Source organism: Cetorhinus maximus, chromosome 21 (genome assembly GCF_964194155.1).
Source record: "Cetorhinus maximus chromosome 21, sCetMax3.hap1.1, whole genome shotgun sequence".
Taxonomy (NCBI): Eukaryota; Metazoa; Chordata; class Chondrichthyes; order Lamniformes; family Cetorhinidae; genus Cetorhinus; species Cetorhinus maximus.
In genome coordinates, this window is record NC_135899.1 from 60,080,702 (window position 1) to 60,108,462 (window position 27,761).

General features: G+C 44.0%; 1 protein-coding gene across 1 annotated transcript in view; it reads left to right on the forward strand.

The window, feature by feature from the left end:
* csmd2 (CUB and Sushi multiple domains 2) overlaps positions 1–27,761 on the forward strand; it is a 1,856,113-nt gene that overhangs the window by 1,687,735 nt on the left and 140,617 nt on the right. The window contains exons 48-52 of the mRNA XM_078566065.1: positions 12,198–12,386; positions 13,972–14,118; positions 19,567–19,578; positions 23,961–24,149; positions 26,860–27,045. Coding sequence (XP_078422191.1) covers positions 12,198–12,386; positions 13,972–14,118; positions 19,567–19,578; positions 23,961–24,149; positions 26,860–27,045 — 723 coding nt within the window. The remainder of the gene's footprint in view (positions 1–12,197; positions 12,387–13,971; positions 14,119–19,566; positions 19,579–23,960; positions 24,150–26,859; positions 27,046–27,761) is intronic.

The following is a 27,761-nucleotide window of genomic DNA, read 5'->3' on the forward strand; positions in this document are numbered from 1 at the left end:
AAGGCACAGGGCTACAGTTCAAGAAGTTCCTTTACTCAGCACTAAATAACTAGCAGTTAAGTGTTAAAAGACAGTATAGAATTGGAAATGGGAAGTTTGCAATGATATAGTGTGAAGATAAAAGTACTATGTTGAAGAAGAGTACAAGGAGCTTTATTGCATGTCTGACTGTGCCTAATCTAATCTGGAGTGCCTGATCCTGATGGTGATTAAGTAAAAGAAGTAAAACCAAGAAGTGTTTGTTCTTTTGAGGATAAGATTTCAACAAATATATAAACAAGGCAATTAATCTACTAAAAATTGATATAGCTTAATCTCAAATGGTGTTGCAGATACATGACCTCTTTACCATTCATCTCTCTCAGCAGAAGTCTTTAGAGTTGAGCCATAATTTGATTTTGCTGATTCCCATCTCAAATGTAAGTGGTTTGTCTCAGTGGCTGATTCATTTTTTTTAAAGTATCGACTGATACAATCCATCTATTATAAAAGAACCAAGTGTTTTGAGTGAATATCATAGTGAGCTGTCATTTCCCATCAGGATCTGAAACCAGGAGGTACAGTTTCAGAATAAGAAATCTCCCATTTCAGACAGAGATGAGGAGGAATTTCTTCTCTCAAAGGGTTATTAATTGGAATTCTCTACCCCAGAGAGCAGTGGGGGCTGGTAATTCAATATGTTCAAGGGTGAGTTTGACAGATTTTTGATCTACAATTGTCAAAGAGAGGTAGATGAGAATAATGAAGAGAAAGGGAGAGAAAATGGCGGAATCTTCTGTCGGTAGATTATTTTGAGGTGTTGGACCATTTCCAGGTCCCAACTCCTCATGCCCGAACAAATTGTCAAAGGGAGTCTAAAAGGTTATGGGGAAAGGCAGGAAAGTGGAGTTGAGGCCACAGCCATGATCTTATTCAATGGTGAAGCTGGCTCAAAGGGCTGGATGGTCTACTCTGGCTCCAATTACTTATGTTCGGGCATGAGGAGTTGTGACCTGGAAATGGTCCAACGTCTCAAAATAACCTCAAAATAATGTACCAACAGAAGATTCCACCATTTTCTCTCCCTTTCTCTTCATTATTCTCATCTATCTCTCTTTTGTTCCCCCTCTCTCTTTCAGAGTGTATTCCTTTCTCTGCTGCTCTCTCCATTCTCACTTTCCCTCTCGTTTATCCTCTTGGCTGTTTCTCATCTGATGTGACTCTGTTACTTTTTTTTCTCTCTCTCTTTCTCTCTGCCTGTTGCTTTCTTTCCAAATGAATAGAGCCTCATTATTTCTAGTCTCCCAACACAACATTTTCTCATCTCTTGTATTATCTAAATTAGTCTCCCTGCACCTTCTCCATGCTCTTGACATCCTCTTTTTCTCTCTATTTTTCTTATTTCTCTACACTTTTGTGCTTATTCTCTTTCTCAAAGAGATGTAGGCAGATGTTCACCTAAATAAATGGATAGAATTTTCCGTTTTTGAAACTATGTGCAGTGGCTGGTTGGCTCTACGGCGCATATCCATATTTTAGGAATGGCGGGAAATCACACCCAATTCCACGCTTGGAAGCTAATTAATTAGGCACAGGCAAGTATCTCACTGAATCAATTGGCGTGTCGGGAGCTGATTCATCTTGCCCGCCGTTACCTGGTGGGGTCAAAGGTCTGGGCGCCATATTTAAATGCTACCGGAGCTCAGCCATCTCACTCTCTCCAGCACAGCTGTCTCCAGGAGACCGTTAGAGATGTCTTTGACCCAAAAGAAGAAGCCTGCAAACCAACAGAAGAAGGCAGCACCCTGCTTAAGCCGTAACGTCCTCCAGGCCTTGGTAAGAGGAGTGTGGGCGCATAGCAATGTGTTTTACCCCAGGCTCCAGAAAGCACACTAGCCTCACCTTTCTGGCCTGGGATGCCATCGCAAAGGATGTCAGCGTGGCTGGCCAGCGCAACCAAAATGCCATTCTGTGTAAGAAAAGGATGAATGACCTCATCCGATCCGCCAAGTTAAGTTATCCTTCATCTCCCTCCAATATCAAGCCCTCATCGAGGCATCATGCACTCAAAGGTTACTCTCTTTAGGGATCTCACACAACCATTAGCAGGGGATACATATCACCACTGATTGACTCATGGAAACTTTCACATCACCATCATCCCATCTATCATGCTCCATCCTCAGCCCCTTCTGGGGAAGGCTGACCACATACAGGGGACATGCATCTTTCCCAAACTCTGCTCCATCCCTTCTCATCACACGTCTTTCTTTTGTCTTCATCCAGGGCAAATTTGCCCACAACAGAAGTGAAAGAATGCAGACCGGTGAAGGGACGGCCATCATCATAACCGTCATAGAATTCGAAGAGGATGTCGCCAAGATCGCTGGGGAAGACAGCGATTACTCCTGTGGGGAAGGGGAGATTGGATTGTCCCAGCAACATAGTATGGATCACATCTCCATCAGTTCATCACATCCTGACAATCACAATGAGTGACATGCAATCTTATATTCCTCATGCTCATCAACTAAAACTCCATTCTCTAACTCATAGGTACCAGCAGATTGGGGCCCAAAAAGGTTCCCATCTTAAGTCCCTGCCCCCAGACCACATCCAAAGAGGAAGAGGAAGAACTGTCACAGCGCTCACCCGCACCCTCCACCAGCGCAGAGACACACATCTTGGCAGGGTTCAGCTCTAGACTAGGCTCAGGCTCAACTACTGGAGAATACCTCACTGACGTGACCCTGCAGCAGTCAGAGGCAGGGACAGCCCAGGTCCCAGGCACTCGGAGGGCTGCTGGAGACCAGCAATCCACTCAGTCTCAGTCAGACGATGAGCCTCTGCGAGTGGCCGCCAACTCAATTCTGGAGATGTGACAACAGGTGGCGGAACATCAGGCAGAGATTCAGCAGTTAATCAGCAGACTAGAGTGAAGGATGCAGGAGTCCATCCGTGTTCTGTCTGATGTCATGGCTCCGACATGTGAGCACCACAAGGTCACCATAGGAAGGTTGGCGACCACCATGGACACTTTGGTCCAGCAGCTTTTGTCAGGTTTACACTGGGCCCTGCACCCCACTGCCACACACCCTGGGGGCACCAGCAAGATGTAGGCGACATGGGGACGAGGTACCTTGACCTCCCTCCAGGTGCAGCATCGCCTCTAAGAGTCAAGGCGGAGCCTTCGGGCACCCACAGGGAGGATGAGCGTCAGCCGTACACGCCGGGGGGCCTCCTCTCCGGACACTCCCAGGGTGTCCAGCCACTCAGAGTCTCCTCTGCCTGTGACCCCATCCACTCTAGCTGCTCAGGCTGAGAAGGGTGCATCTGCCCCTGAGCAGGAGACCCTTATATCCAGCACCTTCTAGACCTAGAACCACCAGAGGATGTCTGTCAAGGTCATCTCAGACATCAGGACGTAGCAGTCAGCAGGCTGCCTCCACCTCTGCTGCAGATGTCAGGACTGCACTCAGGCTTTGAGGTACGGTTAAGAAAATTAAGAAATATTGAGATCACTTTTGGGTCACGGGTGTTCTACCACTGTAAAAATATTGCACTTCTGTAAAAACATTAGCTGTTTCTGTGAATGGCTTGATCAACTGAAGATGTTGTAATTATGTACATCTTATTTCTCGTCCTCCCACTCAGTGACAGTCTCCCTCCGTGAGAGTCATATTCCTGTGATGTCAACCTCAGTGAAGATAGTCTCTGCACCCTTGTATGATGTCAGGGAGATGTGTTAAAATCTTTATTAGAAAAGTGTGATTTATGCATTTCTAACCTTTCTTCCTCACCGAAAACCTTTGTACGAGGGAAGCACATCAGCCTTGATTGATTAGCAGCACTTGTGTGTCCCAAGTGGCAGTAGAAAAGGACAAGACATAGATGCGAGGAGGAGATCCCGAGCCATGTCTTCAACTCACTGTCTGCTATAGTTTCTTAATCATGTGATGAGGGCTGTTTCAAGTCACTTCTCACATCGCTCTCATTGTTGAGTGCACTCTCACTTCCCAGAGCGAATGCATGCAGAAGGCACAATGGACCTTTGTGGAGATCATGGTCTGGTGAATCATGAGGCCAGGACGTGCAAGTGTCAATGCTGGACAGGTTCTCAAATTGATTGGTTGGAAATCCCTTGAGATGAAAGGGAATGGCATCGAGGGCCGGGAGGACTGTGACCATCTCTCCTTGCTTGCAATTTACTCCCCCTGGAACCTGGCAGCGTTTAAAGTGTTATGGGCACATCACACACATCTTGCTTCTTGTATAGCTTCATCGCTTTCAAAGTGACCCTCATCACCACCTTGAGGTTTCTGGGCCTCCTGATCTTCATCCTCCTCCATTTCACCCTCTGGCAAGGGATCAGCTTTTTGCATTGCTAGGTTGTGAAGGGTGCAACACAAAGTGATGATGCATGAAACCCCACGGGAATGTACTGTAGTGCACCACCTGAGCAGTCCAAACGTCTGAAGCGCTTCTTCAGAATCCCAATGGTTTACTCTATTAGGGTGCGTGTGGAGCTGTGAGCAGTATTGTACCTTTCCTTGGAATGACTGAGGGCAATGCACCGGTGTCATCAGCCAGCGTTTCAGTGGGTACCCCTTATCCTGAAGCAGCCATCCCTGCCGATGTTCAGGCTCTTTGAAAACCTCAAACATCTGGGAGTGACTCAGAATGTATGAGTCATGCCAACTCCCACGGTACTTGGCACAAACGTGCAGTACGTGCTTCCGATGATCACACACTAGTTGTACATGAATGGAATGGTAGCCTTTAAGCTTTATAAACATTATGGGTTTCTGCCAAGGAGTCCTCAAAGCCACATGGGTACAGCCGATTGCACCCTGTACTCTTGGGAAGGCTGAGATGGTCGTGGAGCTGGTGAATATTGCAGACTGGCTATCTTTGTCCAGAGGAAATCTCACATAGTGATGTGCCTTGCTGTAAATGGCATCTGTGACCTCCTTTAGCCTCTATGTGTTGTGGACTGCGAGGTGCCACACATGTGCCCTCTGGCTCCCTGGAATGACCCACAGGCAAAGAAATTGAGCGTGGCGGTCACCTTTAAAGCCACAGGCAGGTGATGCCCTCCAACTCCACGGGGCATCAGATCTTCAAGAAGAATGTGGTATATGTGATCTACCAGAGCTCGGTACAAGCGCAGACGTACCCGACATTGTCTCTCACTTATTTGTAAATAGGAGAGCCTTCCTCAGTATTCCCTTGGTCTGGTGATTCGCCTCCGTTGCCTGGGTCTGCCCTCCTGACTCTCTTGTACTTGCTCTGGTTCTCCTTGAGCCTGGACATCAGGCAGGGCCTCTGCCTGGAGCTGTGCTCAGTGTCGCCCCTCTGTCCTTCATCTCTTTCATTGTATTAGAGCCCTCAGAAAGGCAACCTTGAGCACTGAATCCATTTTGCTTTTACCTCCTTTGAAATGAAACATTGAAGATATTAATGAGTAACGGGTCCAGATGTCGAAGCTCACAATCTGTAATGGTCTGTAGTGGTTTCTGCCCTGCTTGCATTGTCGTTGATGCTGCCCTGCTGTCTTTGAGTTGCTACCACCCACACTGAGGTGACCAGGATGCCATCCCAGAAACCTTACATCTGAATCCTTCACTGCTATAAGAAGCTTTGAATGATGAGCACTACCTAGCCTGGTTCAGTGCTCCAATCTCTGATCTGGCATTCTAATGAACACTAAGTTGCTGATGATTAGTGACCGGATGCCCTTTGGCCCATCAGGAGTGCCAATTCCAGAGGGTATGTGACTGGCCGAAGCTCCCCCCCCGCCCTCCCACCACCGTCTTCGAGGAAAGCTTCACATACCCCCCTCCCCTTTATTATGTGCTCTCTAAATACAGGCTGCAGATGTCTCCCTTTACCATCACCATACCATCTGCAGCCCAGTACAAAGACAGACAAGCCCATGGACAACAACTATGAGCCAACCCTGCACCAAGCTGTGTATTATTCCTACTGAGCACACAGCCCTTGCCCCTCCCTAGAGCAGGAGTACACCCATTGAGTGCTCCCAATGATTACTCCTGCAGCATGCCTGCTGCACCCCATCACTGTCTCCACTGTTTGACTATTGACTGTGAGGCCCACACAGCCCGGGACTGCCTCTACTCTAATTCTTGACTGCAAGCCCCAGGCCAGTGACCTTGCCTTTCACTTATTGCCCCCAAACCCCTCAGGACTGAAGACTGCGCTGTCTCCCTTCCAAATGCACCTCCCCCCACCCCGCACCCACTTATGAGGCTGCGTGAAACCCATCCCTCTTGTGGCACACTAACAGGCCCCCCCCACCCCCTTCCTAATCGAGAGTCTGCGTGCATCCCCTCCCATTCATACATGTGGTATCCCTTTCACGCTGTTGTTTGTCATTGTTTCAGTTGCCCCTGTCAGGCTCCAGCTCCCCAACTCCCACTGTTACCCCCCTCCACCTCCGCCTCCTTGCAAACCCTTCTTGCCCCTCTGCCTTCCATCATGTGCCCTTCCCCACCCAACCCCTTGCAAAGCCTTCCTTCGCCATTGCCACCTGTGAGTTCACCTTTCCCCACCCACCCACCACCACACCACCCACCCGACTCAACTCTCCTAACCCCTCCCCTGTTTGAAATTCTGGTTTCTGAATGCTCAGCCCTGTATTACTAGCGCTGCACAGTGCTGTTTTTCTGGACAATAGTGACACCCAGTGGGAGCAGAACACCCTCCCAACATTCCCACCCCCAGTCACAATACTGGTTAGTGTCTGTAAGTTGAGCCCTGCCTGGGTACCGCTGCACAGTGGTGCCCTTGTGACTATGGAGGCAAGCACGGGGAGCAGACCAACCCTACAGCCCCAGCAGTGTGGCGTACCACTGGCATCGCAATGAGACTGGCACAGCGCTATTGAAGGCAGGCTATATATGTTGCACTCCCCCCCAAAGTCGCGAGAGAAGTGAGATCAGACCTGTGCACACCGCCCTTTTCCAAACAAGATTCTGATGGGCATGATTTCCTGCGAGATTGGAAGGCTGCATGTGATTCTGGCGAGAAGCTAATTTAATGAACATTCGTCAGATGGTAATGAATGCAAATGGCAAACATGCCACTGCTCAGTGGAATACCCGACCCGCCATTAACCAACAATCAGGAGAATTGCAAACTATTTTTACTCTGGCGTGTTTCGGATTTTTTGGCTCCGGCTAGATTCTCCGTTCCCTCCTGCAACCAACCGCGCCATGGGATGGGATGGGAAAATTCTGCCCAAAGACAGCTGGCACACCAACCCATCTATTCAAGCAGCCTGTTTTATACTCATCTTTACCTTGATGAAGAGTTCAGCATTTCAAAAATTGTTTTGATTGAATTTGCTTTAGTTTAATTTTTAAAAATTTGCCATGTTTTTTAACTGATATGTTCAAGTTCAACTTTTATCATTATTTATGTTGTCTTTCATCCCTTTAAATGTAAATACATTTTGCTTCATTCCCAATTGTTTTCTCTTCCTCCTACTTTTCCTCAGGACTCTTTCTGCTCCTTCATTTCCTCCCTTTGCTCTTCCTCCTCTTTCTGTTATTTTCCAATGCCGCGTTTCCCCCTCCTTCTCCCTCTGTTTTCTTTCCCCTCATGTTGGCAATTCAGTCTGAAACTTGAACAAAAACCAACCACTTGCTGGCAGCAGATATTGGGTGCATATCCAGTAATTAAAAATGTCACGTTCAAGCAATATGGACTTATGGACCTATAGAGTATAAATTTGAAATGGACACTTTAAAACACAATGGAGTTGGGAGGTTTGGTGACCTTTTTCTTTCCTACCAATACGCATGGAAGGGGTAACCTTACTGACTTTACAAGACATCAAAATGCAAGTGAGCTTTCCAGACATATCTTTGAGGAGTCATTAAAATGCAACAGACCTTTTCTGTGGTTAATGGCTGCCCTTCCCCAAATAATTAAAGAAACTGTATCGTAATGTGGCTTGCAGCATTTCAGATTCAGAGTGGAATTCCAGATAAGGTATGTGAAAAATCTCTATTCTATCACGATGGTATGTAAATGGGTGAAACTTGGACCCTGTTGTTTGGCAATGGCTTAGTCATCAGAAACTATTTGTGAGTAGAATGGGCAGAAATACTCTGGTCACATGGCAGAAACTAGGGCCGGGATTTGCCAGGGCCGAGATTTGCCGGCAGTTTCCCCGCGGCGGGCCATTCAAATCCCCACTGACTTCAGCAGGACCAGAAGATCCCGTCGGTGGGAGGGGCTGGAAAATCCCCTCCTGGTTTCAGATAAGGACATTTAATAAGGCACATTTTTGGAGAAGCAAGGGCAAAAGGTCCAGACGAATGAAGGAACAGGACCATACCAAAGAATCAGCAGTAGGCTGATAATTTGTGTTGGCCTTAACCTCTCTATTTGAAGAACCAAACCAGGTTTTCACTACAGGGATCAACTGCCCCTCAACTTGAATAGAGCAAAAGAAATCTGCTCTTGCAAGCAATAAACCACATTGAATTTGTCTTCCTAAACCTCCAGACTCTTCTTCAGTGGACCAGAAAGGAATCACAAGCCTGCAACATTTCAAGACTTCATCTGGGAAAAAGCAAGTGTGATAGAGGACTTCTGAATTTTTAAGACCTAAGTGCATGCTACCTTTTTGTATTCACAATCTTTCCTTGAGCGTGTGTGCCTGTGTGTGTGTGGCTGTATGGGTGTGGGAGTGGGGGTGGTTGTGAATACATTTGCGTTTTGAATAATAAGCATTTATTTTTCTTTTATAAAAACTTACGAGAAAACATAATTTGTCTGTTCATGACCGTTACAACACTCTGGGAATAAAAAAACACTTAAACATATCTGTCTTCGGTCATTCAAGAGGAAAAGGGAGGAAACCATGCTTTTCATCTTTCTCCAGTCCATAACAAAAACAAGACACCCAGGCGAATCACATGGTGACCGACTTCTATGATGTTGTACCTCTGTCCCTCAAAAGTACAGAGCAAAATCATACTTCTGCTGTTGCTGTCCTTAGCACTTGTGTAAGGGCAATGCACAGTTAAACATGAAAGATACTCCCTATCGCTCCTTGTCATTTCCCAGCCTTTTGTTCAGGACTGGGTTCATCGTAAACCCCCACAGATTTCTGCCAGCTGAGTAACCCAGGCTCAGAGAGCTTTACATCCGCAATCAAAGGCCCATACTTGATCAGCACAACCCAGTAGCAGCACAGTTTGAACAAAGTCTTTTTGAAGTCAGTTTATTTAGGTGAACATTTGCCTACATCTCTTTGAGAAAGAGCGTGAGTGTGAGAGCGTATGGAAGGGAGAGAAACGGAGGGACAAAGAGAGGTGTCAGGGTCCTGGAGAAGGTGCAGAAAAGACCAATACCAGAGATGAGAAACATAACTTGATGGAGATCAGAGATAATAAGGCCCTGCTCATTAAAAGAAAGAAGATTCAGAGGAGATCTGATAGAGATGTTCAAATTTGATGTGGTAAATTGAAGAAAACTATTTCCACTGATCAGAGAGTCAACAACTAGAGAGCAAAAGTTTAAGATTATCATTGAAAGAAGGAAGGGAGATGTGTGGAGTTTTTTTTATTTAAAGGCAGAGGGTTGTTAGAACATGGAATGCTGTGCTAGGAGCAGTGGTGGGAGCAGAATCCATTAGAGCTTTGCAAAAGGAACTTAGTAAATAATTGAAGAAGAAAAATGGGCCAAGGTCAGGGGAGTGGTATTAACCGGGTAAAGTTTTTCAAGAGCCTGCATGGGCTGGCTTTCCTCTGCACTGTAAAATCATATGAACCAAGAATAATAGGTCTTCAATCTCTATTTGGAATAGTGACAAGAAGAAAAAATAAAATGAGAGTAATTCATGAAGGTCACAGGTCTCCATTTTACAACTACTCTCTGGGACCACTTCATATGATGTAAAAGTGCTCTGAGACGCTTTTGGTGTGAGATAGGGCAGCGTTGAACAAATAGTTAGTGAACAATTCAAATGTATCATTATAAATAAACCATCAGGGCTTACTCACTCCACTGAACATGGAGTCCATATGCCCAGTAACAACTGTCAATGCTATGATTTAGTTGAACGGAGCATACTTATTTGTGCTGCAGTATGTATTTTTGTAGTTGCTGCTGACTGCGCAGTATTTGTAGCTGCCTCAGAACAAAGCACACAGAAGATGACATTAATGTAGGTCGATCTGTGGTGCAGAATGAACTGAGTGCCTGAAATAATGTCAGGTCTGGAAATTGAAAATACTGGCTTGGATGTGATTACTGCTATAGCAACAGGGGTACCTTAACCTATGAAAAATGATGCCACCTGACTGAAAGCAGACTGAGAACTAATGTACATATACCAGGAATAAAGTGTGATGTTTGCTCATACTATAACTCACATTAATACTATTCTGTTCAATTGTATTTTGTGCAGTTGTATTTTGTGGCTTACCGTGTGATGTTCCTTCTGTTTGTTTCCTTTTGTGATCCTTCTCTTATACTTAGCCATTTTGCTGCCAATCCTCCACCAATCCAGCTGCCAATAATTAAAAGAAACAAATATTTGCATTTATCAAGCACCATTCATGACCTCAGGACATCTCAAAGCGTGTTACAAACAATGAAGGACTTTTTCTGAAATGTAGTCGCTGTTGTAATCTAGGAAACACACAGTCAATATGTGCACAGTCCTTAAAATAGAGCTGTGGCATCTTTTATATTCCCCTGAGAGGACAGATAGGGCTTTGGCTTACCATCTCATCCAAAAGACTGCGCCTCCAAGAGTACATTGGTCCATCAGTACTTCACCAGAGTATCAGCCTAGGTTATGTGCTCAAGTCTGTGGAGTGGTACTTTAATCCCATAACTTTCTGACCCAGCTGCGAGGGTAAAACGTGTAAATATGGCCTGGGGATGAGAGAGTTTCTTCTTCGCTCCAGGCACCGTGACCTGGAATGTGCCTGTCTGTTATTGAGTGCCTCCCTCAGTTAGTGGGGGCTCTGCAACTCAGTGCACAAGAGGTTGAATCTGCATCAAACCAGTCCAAGGGTTAAAGTTAGTGATTAGAATAAAAATACAAAACACAACTGAGTATTTTAATCCATTTCAAGCACACTTATTCCTCCATAAAATACATTGCAACATTTGTCATTTTAATGTCTTAATTAAAGTCAAATTGATGAAAATGGCATGGACATACCCTTCCTTTGCTCACTATACAGTTCAGAGAGCCAGCATAATGTGAAAATATAATGGATGATCCTTGGCCATATGCTGGACTCAGTGTGCATGACATTACCAAAACCCGTGAGGTGTAGGAAGCCTTTTCCCACCAAGCTGGCCTCAAAATTCAATTAACCCACTATATTTTAAAAGTATCACAGACCGTCCTGCAGGTGGGATTGCATTTACCATGGCTTAGTGTAATGTAGTGTGAAATGACTTCATGACATCTTTAAAATTATAACGCTCTCTCAAAGCAAATAAGAGGTCATATTTTGGAGTCTTGGGGATTGCTTTCATTGAGTGATTAGGTTCAATATCTTTTCAGATCAGTATGGTGATTGCTGGAGAACATTTCTTGTCGAGCCCAATTTTCCTGCAGCACATGTCTGAAGTGAACACAGATTGGAGGGTTTAAACAATGAGCACATATTTTTACTGCAGTGTTTTTCTCCATTTATGGACATCTCTGCCCATACATAATGAATAAATAAGCCTGTAAAAATCCTTAGCTCATGGATGATAAGAGTTGTTATAGTCATTCGATAGTAACATCACTGTTCACGATTTTGCAGCACTGACATTTAATTTTTCTTGATGCAGCAAAATCTGAGGCATTTTCCATGTAATCTTGAGGACTGTCCTGCAATAGTCTGGGTATGCTGTCTCTGCACAGTTGGCAAACAGACATTTAACAGTAACAGAATGAATCTATCTACCCATCAAGCCATTGTCACGGTTGCTCATCTTTCAGAGAAATAGCTGGCACCCTGTGTTAACTTTGCGTACAAATTTTGCAGTGGTTTCGTGATCTTCTGCTCCTCAAAGCAAGGATGCCAAGCTCCAAGGAATGTTTGGTTCACTGCACTCGTGTGAAAAAGACCATTGAGGATGTTCCTCAACAATTTTCTTTTTCACATTTGAGGCCCAATGACAATGTGATGAAATTATGTCTGTAATTGATATTTTGGTCATCTGACTTTCAGCACACTGCCCAATGAATGAAATCCACACGGATTCCTCTGGAGTCATCTTGAGTCAAGGCTTCCCAGGAAATTATCCACATTTTCAGACCTGCTCATGGATTATTAAGGTGGATCCAGGCTTCAACATCACACTTCTAATCGAGTTCTTCCAGAGTGAACGACAATTTGATGAACTGGAAATATTTGACGGTATGTAAAATTAGAATTATTAAATATTAATGTTGACTTTCTCTAGATACAATATAACTTTTTATAACAGGGGTCTTATTAAGCACTGACTGTAATCTGAAATGTAGTTGTATGGCTTTTGTTAACTCCCCAATACATCATGCAAATTCTGTGAACCCAGGTGTTAAATGTTACCAGACTGTTCAACTTATAAGAGACATCCCAGAAAAGTATTATCCTGACCTTATCTAATTTCTATATGCATTCAGAAGTGTGAGGGGTCCTAGTCGTTATTTTCCCTCCATTCCCTGCGCCTGCCCAGGGAGAGGCTAACTGTAATCCTTCCACACCACTCTGCTTGATATCAGTAAACACAGCTTGGGCCAGATATTAATCCTGGGATTTTCTGGTCATTATGGCTCCCCTACCACTCTGTGCAATGCATTTACTCACAGCCCGCTAGGAGAATTTGATCAGTTTTCAATGCTATATTGTATTTGACAAAGAGTGTATGAGTACTAGAAAGGTATCTAATAATCTCTTTAGTGCATCTCCTTCTGTTGGTGTTGCTTCAGTTGAGCTGATTCAGAATATTCCTGACCTAGGGCATCCTCCCACTGTCCACCCAAACAAAAGAGAATGCAATAAAAATTATTTTTGGTTGCAATTGTGAATACCACTGGCACAATTGACGTGATAATTTGAGCAGTGGATTATACGCGATCAGTTATCTGCCAACCCAAATGTAGTACTGATCATGTGTGGGATTTCATTTTGGATTTAGATCAAGTTGACTATCTGATTGTTGACTGTCCTAATCGAAATGGATCTCAATGTAGTTCACTCACCTTCAATCACAAAGATAGGGATATCACTAATGCTATTTTTAGTGATGAGCAAGATTTTAAAAAAACAATCCAAGTTGGTATCTTCACGGATTTCTAGGGCGCCTTACGAGCAGAGAGCAGTGGTAAGAATTAGATAACTGAAATGGATGCAATGGAAGTGCATTAGCAGCTCATGTGTGAACCTTTCTAATTCACTCTGTGAGCTTGACGGTTACATTTTCCAGACATCACTCAGGAATTCTTTCTGTGCGGCCAGCTCCGACCATCCCACCCCACTAATCGGTTATTCCATTGGTTTTCTGCAGATACAAAAGTGGTGGATGATGAAAGGTTATGACATATTTCAATAACCACTAAGGGTTTGGGAGTGTGTGCAGCCAGCAACTGTCTTTTGATTAAGGCTACAGTTGTCTTTTGCTGTTTTTATTTTGAGAGTAGAATACATTAGCACCAAAGATTTGGCGTTCAAACTTGTTTAAATCATTGAAAGTTGCAGTTAGCTCCGATATAATAAATTTGTAACAAGAAAAAAAAATACGTGTTATCTTTCAAAACTTGCTTTTACCATGTAACCACTTTGAGACCTTCTGCCTCAGCCCTCACATTTACAGCCCTTTGTGCTTTGTTGTATTCTCAGTTGCCATGATATGGCACAAAATTAATCCACTGTTTTAAACACAAATGAAGTAGGTTGCTTCATTATATTAAAAGCCAAGTGCACACTTAACCCAAATATTTGATGATGTTGTTATCCACAGGCCCCTCAAGCCAAAACCCACTGCTGATCTCTCTTAGTGGCAACTACACGTCTCCAATAACAGTTGTGAGCTCAGGCAATAAGGTGTACCTCCGCTGGTCATCCGACCATGCCACCAGTCGGAAAGGCTTTAAGATCCACTATTCAGGTTAGTAAATACCTGGGAAAGTCCCCTGGTAGTCATACCATGGACTCGAATGTCTTCCTTGGATTTTGCATGAGCCATGAGTTGGAATGGAGGGATCCAATGAAAGGAGTGTTTTGTAGTTGAAGACCACCATCTGTTCTCAAGAGTCCTGAATTTTCTCTGACATTCTGCTGCTGCATTGTCATTTCTTCACCATCATTTATGGTCATAATTGTAGTTTCCACCATACTTCTGGTGAAGATGTGGTAACGCAGTGACAGGAGATCCTTGGAAATTTAGTGCCATGACGTCCTAAAATGTTTTCCTTTAACTACTCTTAAACTGCAGTCAGAGTGTTCATGCAAGACCCAATTTTCTACACAACAAGATGCCTCAAATGAAAAATTTGATGAACGGCCATTTAATCAGTTTTTGGTGATGTTGGATTTATGATAAAGAATGGTTGGGAGTACTCCCTGCTCTTCTTCTATTAATGCCATGGAATCTTCAACATCCACCTAAACAGCACAAAGAATTACCATTTCATCTGAAGGATGGCACCCCCACTAATGCAGCACCTTTCTAGTCCTGTACAGAAATGCTGACCAAATCAATGCTGTAAAGTCCTGGACTAAGGCTTGAATCTACAACCAGCTGACTCAGACGCAATGGGTTACAACATAACAGGCAGAATTTTGAGTACAGCGGGCAGGCGCGATCAGCAGGCCCGGGAGCCGCCGGGAAAGGTGCTACTGCCCATGATTGGCCCCCGACAGCGATTTCATGCTAGCAGGCGAAGGCCCACAGAGTGTGAACAGAGGCTCCCCAATGGTCAGGATGGGGCAAGCTGGGGAGGGGGCCTGTCGGCCGCCAGGGCCACTGGTGACCTGGCGGCTGGTTTAAAACCGGCACAGTCAGGCCCTGGAAGGCTGCCAGCGACAAACACACTTTTGGTGTTGTCAACGGGAGATTATAAATTATGGATTCAAATACGGCTGCAGACGCCAAGCGGGAGGGCAGGTCAGATGGGCAGTCAGCCCTCTCGGTTTACTGATGAGTGCCTCGCGGTCCTCCTAGAGGAGGTGGCTGCCAGGAGGGACACCCTTGACCCCAGAGATGGAAGGAAGAGGCCACAGCATCTAACAAAAAGAGCTTGGGAGGAGGTGGCAGTGCTGGTCAGCAGCCATGATGCTGTGCAACGCACCTGGGTCCAGTGCCGCAAGAGGTTTAACAATCTGCTGCGCTCAGGAAGGGTGAGTACCGTGTTGGCATAGATCGGTGTGTTGAAGTATTAAGGGCTAGCCATCCCCCCGTGGAGCTCAGCGGTGTTGGAGTCTGAGTGCCAAATAACAATGACACCGGAGCTGGCCAAGGGGGTGAGCCCTGGCTGCTTGGACTGAGTGCTTTGTGGCTCGAGGACCACAACTTGCATGTGCCCTGCGAGGTGTTCCTCAGGTGGGGTTGGCCAGGCTGCAATGGCGCTGCAGGTAGAGAGTGGACTAATCAATTTCAAGCTGCTGGGATGAAAATCTCTCACTTTCAAATGAAATACTTTTAGAGCACTGGGGGGAAGGTGATGGTGCAGTAGTATTGTTACTGGACTGGTAATCCAAAGACCCAGAGTAATGCTCTGGAGACCTGAGTTAGAATCCCACCACAGCAGATGGTGGAATTTGAATTGAGGTCTAATGATGACTACGAAAAGATTGTCAATTGTCGTAAAAAACCCATCTGGTTCATCTTCCTTTAGGGAAGGAAATCTGCTGTCCTTACCTGGTCTGGCCTACATGTGACTTCAGATGCACAGCAATGTGGTTGACTCCGAAATGCCCTCTGAGCAAGGACAATTAGAGATGGACAATAAATGCTAGCCTAGCCAGCAACGTCCACATCCCTAATGCATAAAAGAAAACCATTTTTAACCAGTTTCCATTGTCAATTGACATTATCTGATGAGAAATTAGCACTCACTATCAGACCACAGCAATGGCTGTCATGAGGAAGGAGAAGACAACAATGGAGCATTTGTATAAAAGCAAAACACTGCAAATGCTGGAAATCTAGAACAAAAACAAAAAATACCTGGAAAAACTCAGCATGTCTGACAGCATCTGCGGAGAGGGATACAGTTAACGTTTCGAGTCCGAATATCTTTTCATCAGCCTTAACTGTTAGACATGCTGAGTTTTTTCCAGGTAGTTTTGTTTTTGTAATGAAGCATTTGTGTTGTCTTGTGGTTGAGGTATTTTGTCAGGAGAGAGAAGAGGGAGCTATTGTCCATACCTAACCTATCTTACATCCATTAGAAGCATTTTTATGTTGAAACAAAGTGCCAAAAATGAAAAAAATATTGTTTCTCTCAATATTGAGTTCTTCTACCTTGATTAGCACAAAATCTTTCTGCCTCGCGCCCCCACCAAAAAATGTAAATTCCAGACGAGGCTGTTCCAGGTTTTACTGTGGATCTGGAACAGGTAGATATTTAAAATTTAAATTAATCTCAGCTGAGAGGATCCAGACAAAATCCAAATGAGTGTGAACCAGCCTGATTTGAATCAGTTTGTGACTTGGCTGCTGCTCCTTAATTAAAATGTCTTCATCTGCTGCAGTTTTGGTTGTGGCGATTGAATTCTGAGCATAAGAGGTGAGATGGATATTTTCTATTCAATGCCTCACTCTGAAACAAATTGCCTGCCTTGTAATTAAATGAAATAAAACAGCTCCAATTCTAAAAGCGAAAATGGTCTGCAAATCTGACCAGTAATCAAACAAAAATGTGACTGTTGCAATCACCATTGGCAAAAACTGAAAGAGACAACCATGCTTTCAATGAGGTTAGTTTGTTTTTCCTCATTTTATAAAGGTATCTTATCAAAGGTCTGTCCATGTTATGTAATAATTCCTGACCCAGAGGACAATCTGATAATGCCATTTGAAAACTGCGGCAAGTAGAAATGGCCCCATGGACCACATTGGTGTCTTTTCTTGCGGGTCTGGCTGACACAGGAGCTTAAAGTGCCCGGCATTGTGGGTATAAACCCATATTTTACCAGTCAGTGATGAGTACAACCTACCCCACACACGTACCGTTAATTTTCCTTCTAAAATGTGCTGTCTCAGTTCTTCCTGTACCTTACACCAAGTTGCAAGAAGGTGTATAAAAGAACAGGACTTTCCGCTAGGCGTGCACCCGACATGCCCAAGTGTGAAATAGTGCCTCACTCTGAAACAAATTGCTTGCCTTGTAATTAAATGAAATAAAACAGCTCCAATTCTAAAAGCGAAATTTCGGTCGGCGGGTGCGCGCGAGAGTCAGCAGCACGCCCGCCAACAATTAAGAGGCCTACTAAGGCCGTTGATCAATTAATTAACCTGTATTTTTCGCTGCCCGTCCAACATTATGGTTGGCAGGTGGGAGAATCGGCCAGGCAGCCTTTGGATTTTTGAGGAAACCTCATCCACGGGCAGGATGAGGTTTCTGTAATTAAATAAAATATAAAAAATTTTTGGGCAGGACTTTTCAAACCTGTATGTTAAGGTGAGTGAGTCCGCTGTGTGGACTTTTTTTCCCGGGATTTTAAAAACTTTATTCATTGGTTTTAAAATACTTGAGGCTCTCGAGGCAGCTCTCTGCCTTCAGGGAGCTTTCATTGCGCTCTCCCCCGTGCCTGCGCTGACTTCAGCACTCGCCCTCCTCACACCCCTCCCCCCCCCCCACCCCAGCAGCGCTGATCTTCTCAGCGCGCCTTTCAACTGGCATTAATTGGCCAACCGGCATGAAATCACGGTCGGAGGCCAATTTCTGGCGGGGGCTGTTTCCTGGCCGCTCCCGGGCCCGCCAGCCGTGCCCACCCGACAACCCGGAAATCCTGCCCAAAGTGTTCTTTATGGCCGCTTCATTACTTGGAAGCCTAGACCAGAGTGCAGATGCTACCACTCCATGGCAATGGTAGGAATGCCAATACGTTTGCCACATCATAAAGTTCTTGCCATCATGGCGCTATTCTTCAGCCTCCTCGTGCTCCAGTTTCCTTATTATAATAATCTTTAGATTTGGAGTCAGGCTTGGAAGTTTCAGCTTTGAGGTTTAGAACGTGGGAGTCTGGGCTGCACTGAGGTTTCCAGCAGTGTGAACAGAAAGACAATGGCAGGTTTTCATCAGTACTTTCTTGTCAAAAGGTGCTTTGCCTTAGCAATCAGGAAGCACATGGAGAAACTGCAAAATCGTGATGCTATGTCATAGGCAACAAGGTAAATAGGAAAAAACTGGACAATAGATTGCAAACCAGCCTCGTACTGGTATTGGCATCAGACAGGCAGTACAAGTGAATTGACAATGTAAGATATTTCCAAATTCTGCTAACAACCTGGGTTGCTATGCAGGTTTTGAGTAATAACTAGACACGTTAACTTCCATGATCTGCACACAACCTAGGACCTAGTTATTGAATGGCTTGGCACAGTCCAGATGGGAGATATTAGCTGTCTTCCTTCTTACCCAGTGGGTTGGAAGACATTTAAAGCAGTGGTTGTTCAATCTCGCCGTATGGGGAACCCGCTGCAGATATCAATATGCTCTCAAAGACTTCCTGTCCTAACGTTCAGAATGCAGTGTTAACACCCAAGGGAAAGCAATGCTTATAAGTAGACAGTTACATAAATAACCTGCTACTAAATCCAGAAATAGAGAGAAATGCAAATATGAGATGACAGAGAGAAATCTGACATCTTTGTAGATAGTTTGTGGATCCCAGATAGTCCAAGGGACCCCAGCTTGAAAAACCTGTGATTTATAAGAAGGAAGACAGAAAATGACTATGAAATGGGGAAGGAAATCAAACTAAAAATACACTTAATATGTTTATTGAGAAATTTCTACTTTCACTTATCATATTAGCAAAAATGGTCATGTCAGTGGTTTGCTTGTAGACTGACTGAACTCGGGTTATAACTGAACAACTTAACCTTCCCCACTGGTCTTAGCATTTATGAGGTCACAACTGCCCATAATTGAACACCTGAGTACTAATATTCATTCACTATCCTAAATCTTATTCTGAGATGAAGCAGATGCGAATAAATTAATCCATCTTTTCTCGTCCTGCCGCCCACATGAAATTACTGCAGTCTTATCCCTGTTTCAGATATCAGTGTAATTATTCTGTGCTGATATCTAAAGCTGACATAAGCACAAGGGCGAAGCCATTAATCTAGTATGTTAGTGTATGCAGCAGCGTAGGATGAGGCTCAAAGAGAGTCTACTTCTGGTCGATAGCAATTCTACATTACAATGTCACAGCTACTATTAACATGCCCCTTAAACACAATGTGATGCTTAGTCCAGTGCTGGAACAATGTTTGATGTTCACTGATGCTTGAGGCTACAGAAACTAAACAGAACATGATCAACATCAAAGGCTTGTATGTATCGGACTCCACTAAACCCATTTCAGAAACACTGAATTGAAGGAGAATATAGATGTATTCAGTCAATCAAAATAACAACTTGCATTTATGTTTTGCCTTTCATTTAGAAAATATCCCAAGTTGTTTTGTGAAAGAGGAACAGATTGTGAGCCCTATAGGAGGGTTAGGTGAAATGACTGGCAGCGTAGTTGAGAAGTTATGTTTTAAGGAAGGCCTTTAAAATGGGGTGTAAAGTGACAAGACAGAGGAGGTCAGGGAGAAATTTCCAAGAGTACAGCTGAAGCACGTTAAGATTCTGATACCAACAATGGAGCAGAGACAATGGTGAAAAGTAATACAAGGCATGGTGAAGTGGAATCGTTGAGAGCAGTAACAGCCGCAGTAGAGCCTACCTGAAGTTCTTATGTTGGAAACTTATGGAGGGCCTTTGTTTTTCAGTCAGCCAGTGCGGTAGGATTGCTGCTTCAGGGCAGGTACCTTGGAGTCAAGGTCCAATATATAAGATGTTTACACAGCACTCATGTTAAGGTCCAGGGCACTGAAGTCAAAGCATTGGAACTGATCTGTATCAGGAGGAGAGTGAGAGGAAGGAGTCAGGTTAAAAAGCAATGCAATAGTGACCCTTTAATGCTGACTTGGTGGATGGGGCAACTGTAGAGATGAAGAAATGAGCCAATCTCAGCGTAGGACTAATAATGGATTAAGGACCTATTGAACCCTGAACATGTAACCACCAGGCATGTTTTGTGCTGGGGGGCATGTAAAATAGGGTGGATGCCCACCCGACCACATTCCCGCTCACCCCCATAATACTCAAATAAGTAATCAAGGATCAATTAGGCTCATTACCAAGCCAATTGACCCTGATAATATGCTGCCCATGCCATAAAACGTGTGGTGTGGGCAGTCGGACGGGAGTGGGCAGCCCAATCATTTAACAAAGTTCTTCAAAGGGCGGGAAAGGGATGAGGCGGACTTGATCTTTGGGGATTTCCCTTTGCCAATTGGAGGTGGCCCCCTAAGTTCAAACCCCCTTCCCACCCGGACGCTGCCTTAAACCCATCCCTTCCCCTCCCGCCCCTCTCCCTGACCTGCCCAAACCCTCCCTGCCCAAGACTCCGGACTTACCTGCTCCAGGGTTGGGCCTTCTTCTCCTTACTCGTTGCAGTCCCAGCAGTAGCCATTGATGGGCTCTTGGCACGGCCTGGACTGATGGAGCTGCTGGCCAATTGGATTGGCCCACAGCTCCAGAGGGCGGGACATTCCCCCCCCCCCCCCAGCCAGTGAGGGACGTAAGTCTCACTTGGCCCTCGTTTAGCCTGTCCACAGTGCTTTAAGGCCCACCCTCCCCCCACCACCGTATTATCAAGCCCGAGGATTCAAACACCACAATATTTTGTGTATCGGCTTTCCTGCCTGCTTTCCTCATTGGTTAGACATTGAAATGCTGTGTGAAAGAGGGCATTAAGGCATGGCTCTCACTTTTCCTGGTTTCCCACCCAGCACTAATTCTGCCCATTCCAAATGGACATGAAAGACCAGCAAGGTTGTTGACAATATTGTGGTCTCTCAAAGATCCTGTATAATGTTTTCTTTCAGCAATTATATTACAGAATATTGATGAAGATTTCCAAGCACCTATATCATAGGATTTTATTGTAGGTAGACGTTTGGCACTGGAAGCAAACTGTATTTACCTAGCACCTAGCACCTAAAGTGACTGTAAGCTGACTACATGGCAGTACCTGAGGGGAATCGCCTTCACAGGCTGTTTTCCACTGAAAGTCAATGGCAGATTGTGCTATCTGTTGCAAGAAGGCCAGCTGCCAACTTCCACCAGTGTGGTGTCACTATCTTCATTTTTTCTACTTCCACCTCCTCCCAGGCCATTGGGAACATCAGGTTAATGTGCTGCCCCCCAGATGTGTTAAATAAGTGACTGATTTACTGTTCAAATAAGCATAGGCTTACATCAGAAAAATCCATTTGGACAGTACCCTGGACTCATTAAATCAGGAATCTAGGAACGCAGAAAACTGGGGAGTTACATTCCTGTGGTATTTAATGTGAAAAGGAGGTGAAAGTGCCGGCCACGCTTACTTGAATGGGAAATATGTGCTTGGGAAAATAACTGGGAACCCAGTCTTGCAATCTGATTGGCTAAAAAGAGAAAGTCATCAGCTCTTAAAGGGTGGCCGACTACCCTCAAAATGGGTTGGCTGTAATTTTCTTGTTACAAGGGAGTGATTAGATGTGTATTGAGGGTGGGTCTAAGGAATTCCAACTTTTCACAATAACTCTTTGGTGGTGTTGATGCCAGAAGTGCAGCAAAAATAGCCCTGTTTCATGTTTCATGTAACAAGCATGGGGGTCGCAGGTGAATTCTTTCACCTGGGCTTACCATACCCAAGAACATTAAATAGTGAAATAGAATCTGTAAACGTAGATAGTTGGGGTGTAAGCAACCTCCTGAGCTGTCTGTGCACCTGAAGATCAAATGCTGTCAAGAATTGGCCTCTCTCACGTTGTGCTTATGGAGTAACCAAAGGGGTTCACGTCACAGAAGGAGGCCATTCAGGCTGTCAAGTCCAAGCTGACTCTCTGCGAGAATAGTTTGGCTTATCCCCCACCCCATCCTTTTCCATAGCCCTGCATTTTTTTTAATTCAGGTACTTATCCAATTTCCTTTTGAAAGCTCCCTTCTCCTTATCAGGCAGTGCATTCCAGATCCTAACCACTCCTGCATAAAAAGCTTTTCCTCCTGTTGTCTTTGGACCTTTTGCCAGTCACCTCACTTCTATGTCCTTTAGTTCTCGATGCTTCTGCCGATGAGACTACCTGTCCTCCTCAGTTTGTCCTGCAGCAGCAATTACCACAACACCGGGAATGTTCATCAGAAACAGCAGAAGTCTTGAGCAGTAAAGCAGCCATGTGGAGGACCGTAAATCTATCAAAGTAGGAAAAGTGCTCACTGCAAAAATATTACTCTTCAATGTTCAACAGCAGCAAAATTCCTTTAAGAAACACTCGAAAGCAGACTTCCTGTCATGTACCTGTTTTATGTGAGTGAACAGCATGATGGAGTTGGAGCCTTATGCCTGAACTCCGAGAGTTCAGTGTGAGTCCTGATTTGCATAATTTCTGATGGTATAGGTTTCCTTGCTAGTAGCAAGGGATCTTCCTTGACATTAAGATCACTTGCCAGATGATCAGCCATCCTGCGAATTGGGCAAATGATTGGCAGGAAGGTCGTCACACGTCCTCTGCCAGCGATGAACCGTGAAACTGAAGGGAATTTCGAAATATCATCCTTATTGTGTTCAAAGGAAAGATCTCAGATGGACACACCATCTAAGGAGTTAAGAACCAACTTAACATCTTTTACCACCTTCTCAAGATGCTTAAATGTGATACTCTCAGGATTTGAGAATGTGCAGATCAGATCAGCTTTAGTAGTATGCATGGGTGCATATGTTCTTTCGATGTCCTTGATCCATCTGATCAAACTTGTCCAAAAGTGTCTTCCTCAACTAACTGTATTAAAAGAATCGATTAACAGGTCATGCGTCAGATCACTGCTTGTGGGATCTTGGTTGTGTGCAAAATGGCTGCCACATTTATTTGAATAACAACAGCTACCCCAGTTAAAGTGATTCATTGTAACTGGAGTGCTCTTTAGACATTTAAAAAATTATAAGGTGCTGCATAAATGCTGGGCTAAACAAAAATCAACAGCCACCAAGAACAAAAAATGTGAACCCATTCAATAGGTTTAAAATGAGTAGTGATGATGATCTTCATTTTTAAACAAGCCATGGTACATTGTATTGTGAATGTATATACTGTCACCATAGTAATTGAATTTTTAATTGGATAAGAATCTATTTCCATTTAAACTTGATTCCTTTCTCTGGGACACAAAAAGCTTCTGCCTGATTTACCTTTAGACTGTATTGATTGAATATAATTATCTCAGCATTCTCAGTTTGATTTAATTGCGTTATTGTAGTTCAGTGATGCTGATTATTGCCAAAAAAAAAAGCCCTCAGATACAAAAACGGTAGCTGGTTTATTGATTTCTGAATGCGGCTGAAAATTGATGAGCAAGTTGTCAGATATTGCAACTTCATCTGAAAAGGGGCAGTGTTACCATGGTGAGTAATATGGCATGATGTTGCCATGGTGAAGTATTTGGTGCAATAACATGATCACTTTGCTGATGGTATCTGGGTGCCAGAGGTTATTTTTGAATCCTCGTTATAGTGAGAAAAATAAAAATGAGTCACATGGTGGAATTTGATTAATTCTTTAGCAAACTTATTTTCTCTCCCCAGCTGTTGCAAGAGGCTAATCAGTCTGCAAAAAATGCCCCTTTTAGGGTTTATGTTCTGAGTCATTCAGTTTATTTGTAAAATGTGTCCTTTCTTTGTTACCAGCCCCCTACTGTAGTCCACCAAGCCCTCCAAGGCATGGCACAGTTCACACTCAAACTGGAGGGCTACCCGGCAGCACAGTGCGATTCAGCTGTGATCCAGGCTATCGGCTGATTGGACAGGGTGTTGCGACATGTTCTCGATCCCCCCAAGGCTGGTATGACTGGAATACCATTCCCCCTCTTTGTCAAGGTAAGAAAACGATCCCTGTAAGAGCCCTACTTCTGTCATGTACAGGTATCTCAATCTTCACTTATGGAAATCGATAGAGAAAAGGAAATTGAAAAAAAAACCAGGAAAATCTATCTTGATCTGATCCTACTTCTCATGGGGGTTTCAATCCACAGCCAGAAAAGAATATATTAGAGAGTCCTTCAAATGACTTTTGACAGTTTGTTGTCTATATTCAATGAAAAATCATGTGCCACAAAATACAGTGGCCTTGAGTTAGGGACCTAATCAGCCAAATAGGCCCAGAATGCATTGGCCGGTCTGACTGAGGTGAGTCACATTCATGTTTCCAGGCAAACTCATTAAGATAAGTCCAAATGTAAAATCTCCCATTAATCTGCATGATTAAGCAGCATACTTGAATATAATTGTGACTGGAATAAGACCAGAGGGCCCTTGAATTCTCGGGTTCAGTAGCATTAAGGGTAAGGAAAAAAATTTCTCCTTGAAAGGGAGGTTGGGAACTACAAGGTTAGTAGCACTTACGTTTCTGCTGCAAACCTTTCAAAACTTTACACAGAACTGATTTATATCACTCAATAGTTGGCTGATTTAATGATCTTGGGTTTGTTCCTGCTGCAATTCGTTCAAAATAAAAAGGCAAAATTGGTCAGTTGCAACAATTGACTGCTGGTCAGGTGATTAACACTGGAATCATGTGACCACAGGTACTTGTGCACCCGATATCCTGGACACAAATGAATGCAAGCGGTGGAAGTTTGCCTTTCTGACCCGGGGGTGTTGCCAGTTTTGTGTGCATTGAATGCTTCAGGCAAACTAGCATAAAATACTAACTAACATAAAAACATTAAATTCAGGCCATGAACTCTGTCTTCCATTTTGATCATTTCTTTCCCCAACTCCCTCCCCACCAGGGTCCCTTGTAATGTGTTCTTATGCTTTGTTTTCAGAGAGCACTGACTCTTGTTCTGCTGTTAACACACTCTGCTATCCAATCTTTATGCTACTATTAGCACCTTCTTTAGTCTTTAACGATACCATTAACACTCCCTTTGTCTTGTGTCCATGACATCCTTGTCAAATCTCTCCTGAGCTCCCACCTTTCCCTGACTTTCTAGCTTGTTCCACCTGCTCCACCCCCTTCAACAGCATAAAATCAATCACATTTCTACCTCTTTTCAGCTCTGAAGAAGAGTCATACGGACTCAAAATGTTAACTCTATTTCTCTCTCTGCAGCTGCTGCCAGACTTGCTGAGTTCTTTCAGCATTTTCTGTTTTTATTTCAGATTTTTAGCAGTATTTTGCTTTTATAAAATTCAATGGGCTGAATCTTCTGATTGGCGTGCGGGGGCGGGCCTGACATGCTGATGCATAAAATGATGCGTGATGACGTCGGGCGTGCGTCCTGACGTCATTGCGCGTCGTTTCGACATTTCGTTCGGCGGGCACGTGCCAGAGGTGGCTGCGCGCCCGCCGAACTATCAACGACCTATTAAGGCCATTAAAAAAGTAATTAAACTTGTTAAGAACGCTGCCCATCCAACCTTAAGGTTGGCGGGCAGGCGAAGAGCCCAAGCGGCCTTCAAGCTTTTCAGGAAACCTCATCCACGGGCGGGATGAGGTTTCCTGAAGCTTTTATAAAATAAATAAATAAATTTTACTAACTTCACAAACATGTCCCAGCTCATGTGATACTGTCACATGAGGGGACATATTTAAATAAATTTTCACTTTATTTATTAAATAGTTTTCTCAACCATTTAATCTCCCCGGGGTAGCTCCGTGCCTCAGGGAGATTTCTGCGCTCTTTTGCGCGCATGCCCCAACTCTCCCTCCTCCCCCAGGTGGCGCTGAGCTTAATTGGCCCACCCGCATAAAATGGTGGCGCGCAGCCGATCGCAGGTGACTATTGGCTCTGCACCTGCCCCCGCCCAGTCTGCCCGCCATAGGAAAAATTCTTCCCAGTAGGTTACTTGAGCATAAAGTTTGGGACTTAACTCACTTATGCTTAAAATTCCACAACCTTTCATTTTATTTGTTTTGATTTCATGCAGATTAAACTGTTACTTGAGTGGAAATGATGTAGAAACTCCAGGCCAATAGTTTATAAATATATGCATGATTTTAAAAATATCTTTACAGCATGTTTTTTTTACAAATAGCTTCTCAATTTTGTATGTTTAGTTTCCATATTACTCATTCTTTCACATTTCACACACGCGGATTTGTGGTCCAATGCAAATATGAGTTGAAGTGCATTGGAGTTTCTTGTTTCTTTTTATTTGTTTGATCTCTTTATATTGTATTTTCTTCCTTAATGCTATCAGCATTTTAGCCCTGTTCATGTTAAGTGTTGTTTACAGTCAGAAACATTTTCAACTGCCATTTTTGAGTTGATGGTTCATCACATAAGGCTGTTTTTCTTTCTCAAAGTACCTAGCCTTAATTCTGTATCTCCTTCTATTAATATAAATGAACTTGAGATCTTAACTTTTAGAAAATGGTAAATGGACTACCTCTATTTTACCACTGGACGTGACAATATATTGGACCAGTGGAATGCAATGGACCGGTAAAGTGCTGTGTCACATAATGCTGTGACCTTTGGTATCTCCCTTTTGTGTTACAGCAGCAGTGTTTATATTGATGAAACTATTAATATTGATGCACATTAAACCTCAAACAAAGCTGACAGATGTTCCTTTTCAGCTATTTCTTGTGGCGTTCCAAAAGCCCCAGCAAATGGGACAGTCTTTGGGAGAGAGTACACTCTTGGAACGAGAGCCATCTATCAGTGTAACGAAGGATATAGATTACAATCTGGTGAACTATCAACAGCTGTCTGCCAGGAAAATGGAAAATGGAGCAACAATGATAACCCTGCACAGTGCGTGGGTAAGTGTACCGTTGGGAATTTTGTTTCACAGCCTCTGACATGAAATCACTACATGAATGAAGGAGAAACACGGTTGATCTGCACTCTAGGGGTCCAGTCATCCAACTGGTTATGGCTTCAACATGAGTTTCCATCTGTCTGTCTGTCAGTTTGTCCCCCCTCTCTCTCTCCCTCTCTCTCTCCCTCTTTCTCTCTCTCTCTGATCACATCTGTCATATTGGCCAGGCGATGCTTCCATAACATGATCATTCAGCCATTGGTCCTGTAAATTTCTCCACATGACCCACCTAGTGGGCCTAAGGAAGGTATCTGACTATTTCCTAAATGGTGTGAAACTAGGGACAGCAGAGAAGCAATGGTTTAGGGGGCCTAAATACAGGATCACTAAAAGCCAGTGGTCAGATATGAAAAATAACTAAAATGGCGAATACCATTGTGGTCTTCATTTCAAGAGGGCTGGAATACAAAGGGGTGGATGTTATTTTACTGTTACATGCATTTTTGATTAGACCACATTTCGTATAAAGCATTCAGCTCTGGGCATTGTACCTCAGGAAGGATATGCTGGCTTTGGAGAGCCGCAATGCAAATTCACCAGAATGATACCGGGGTTAAAAGGGTTCAATTATGAGGACAGGTTCCAAAGACTGTGCACACATTCACTTGAGTGTCGAAGACTAAAGGGTGATTTAATTGGCATCTTTAAGATTATTAA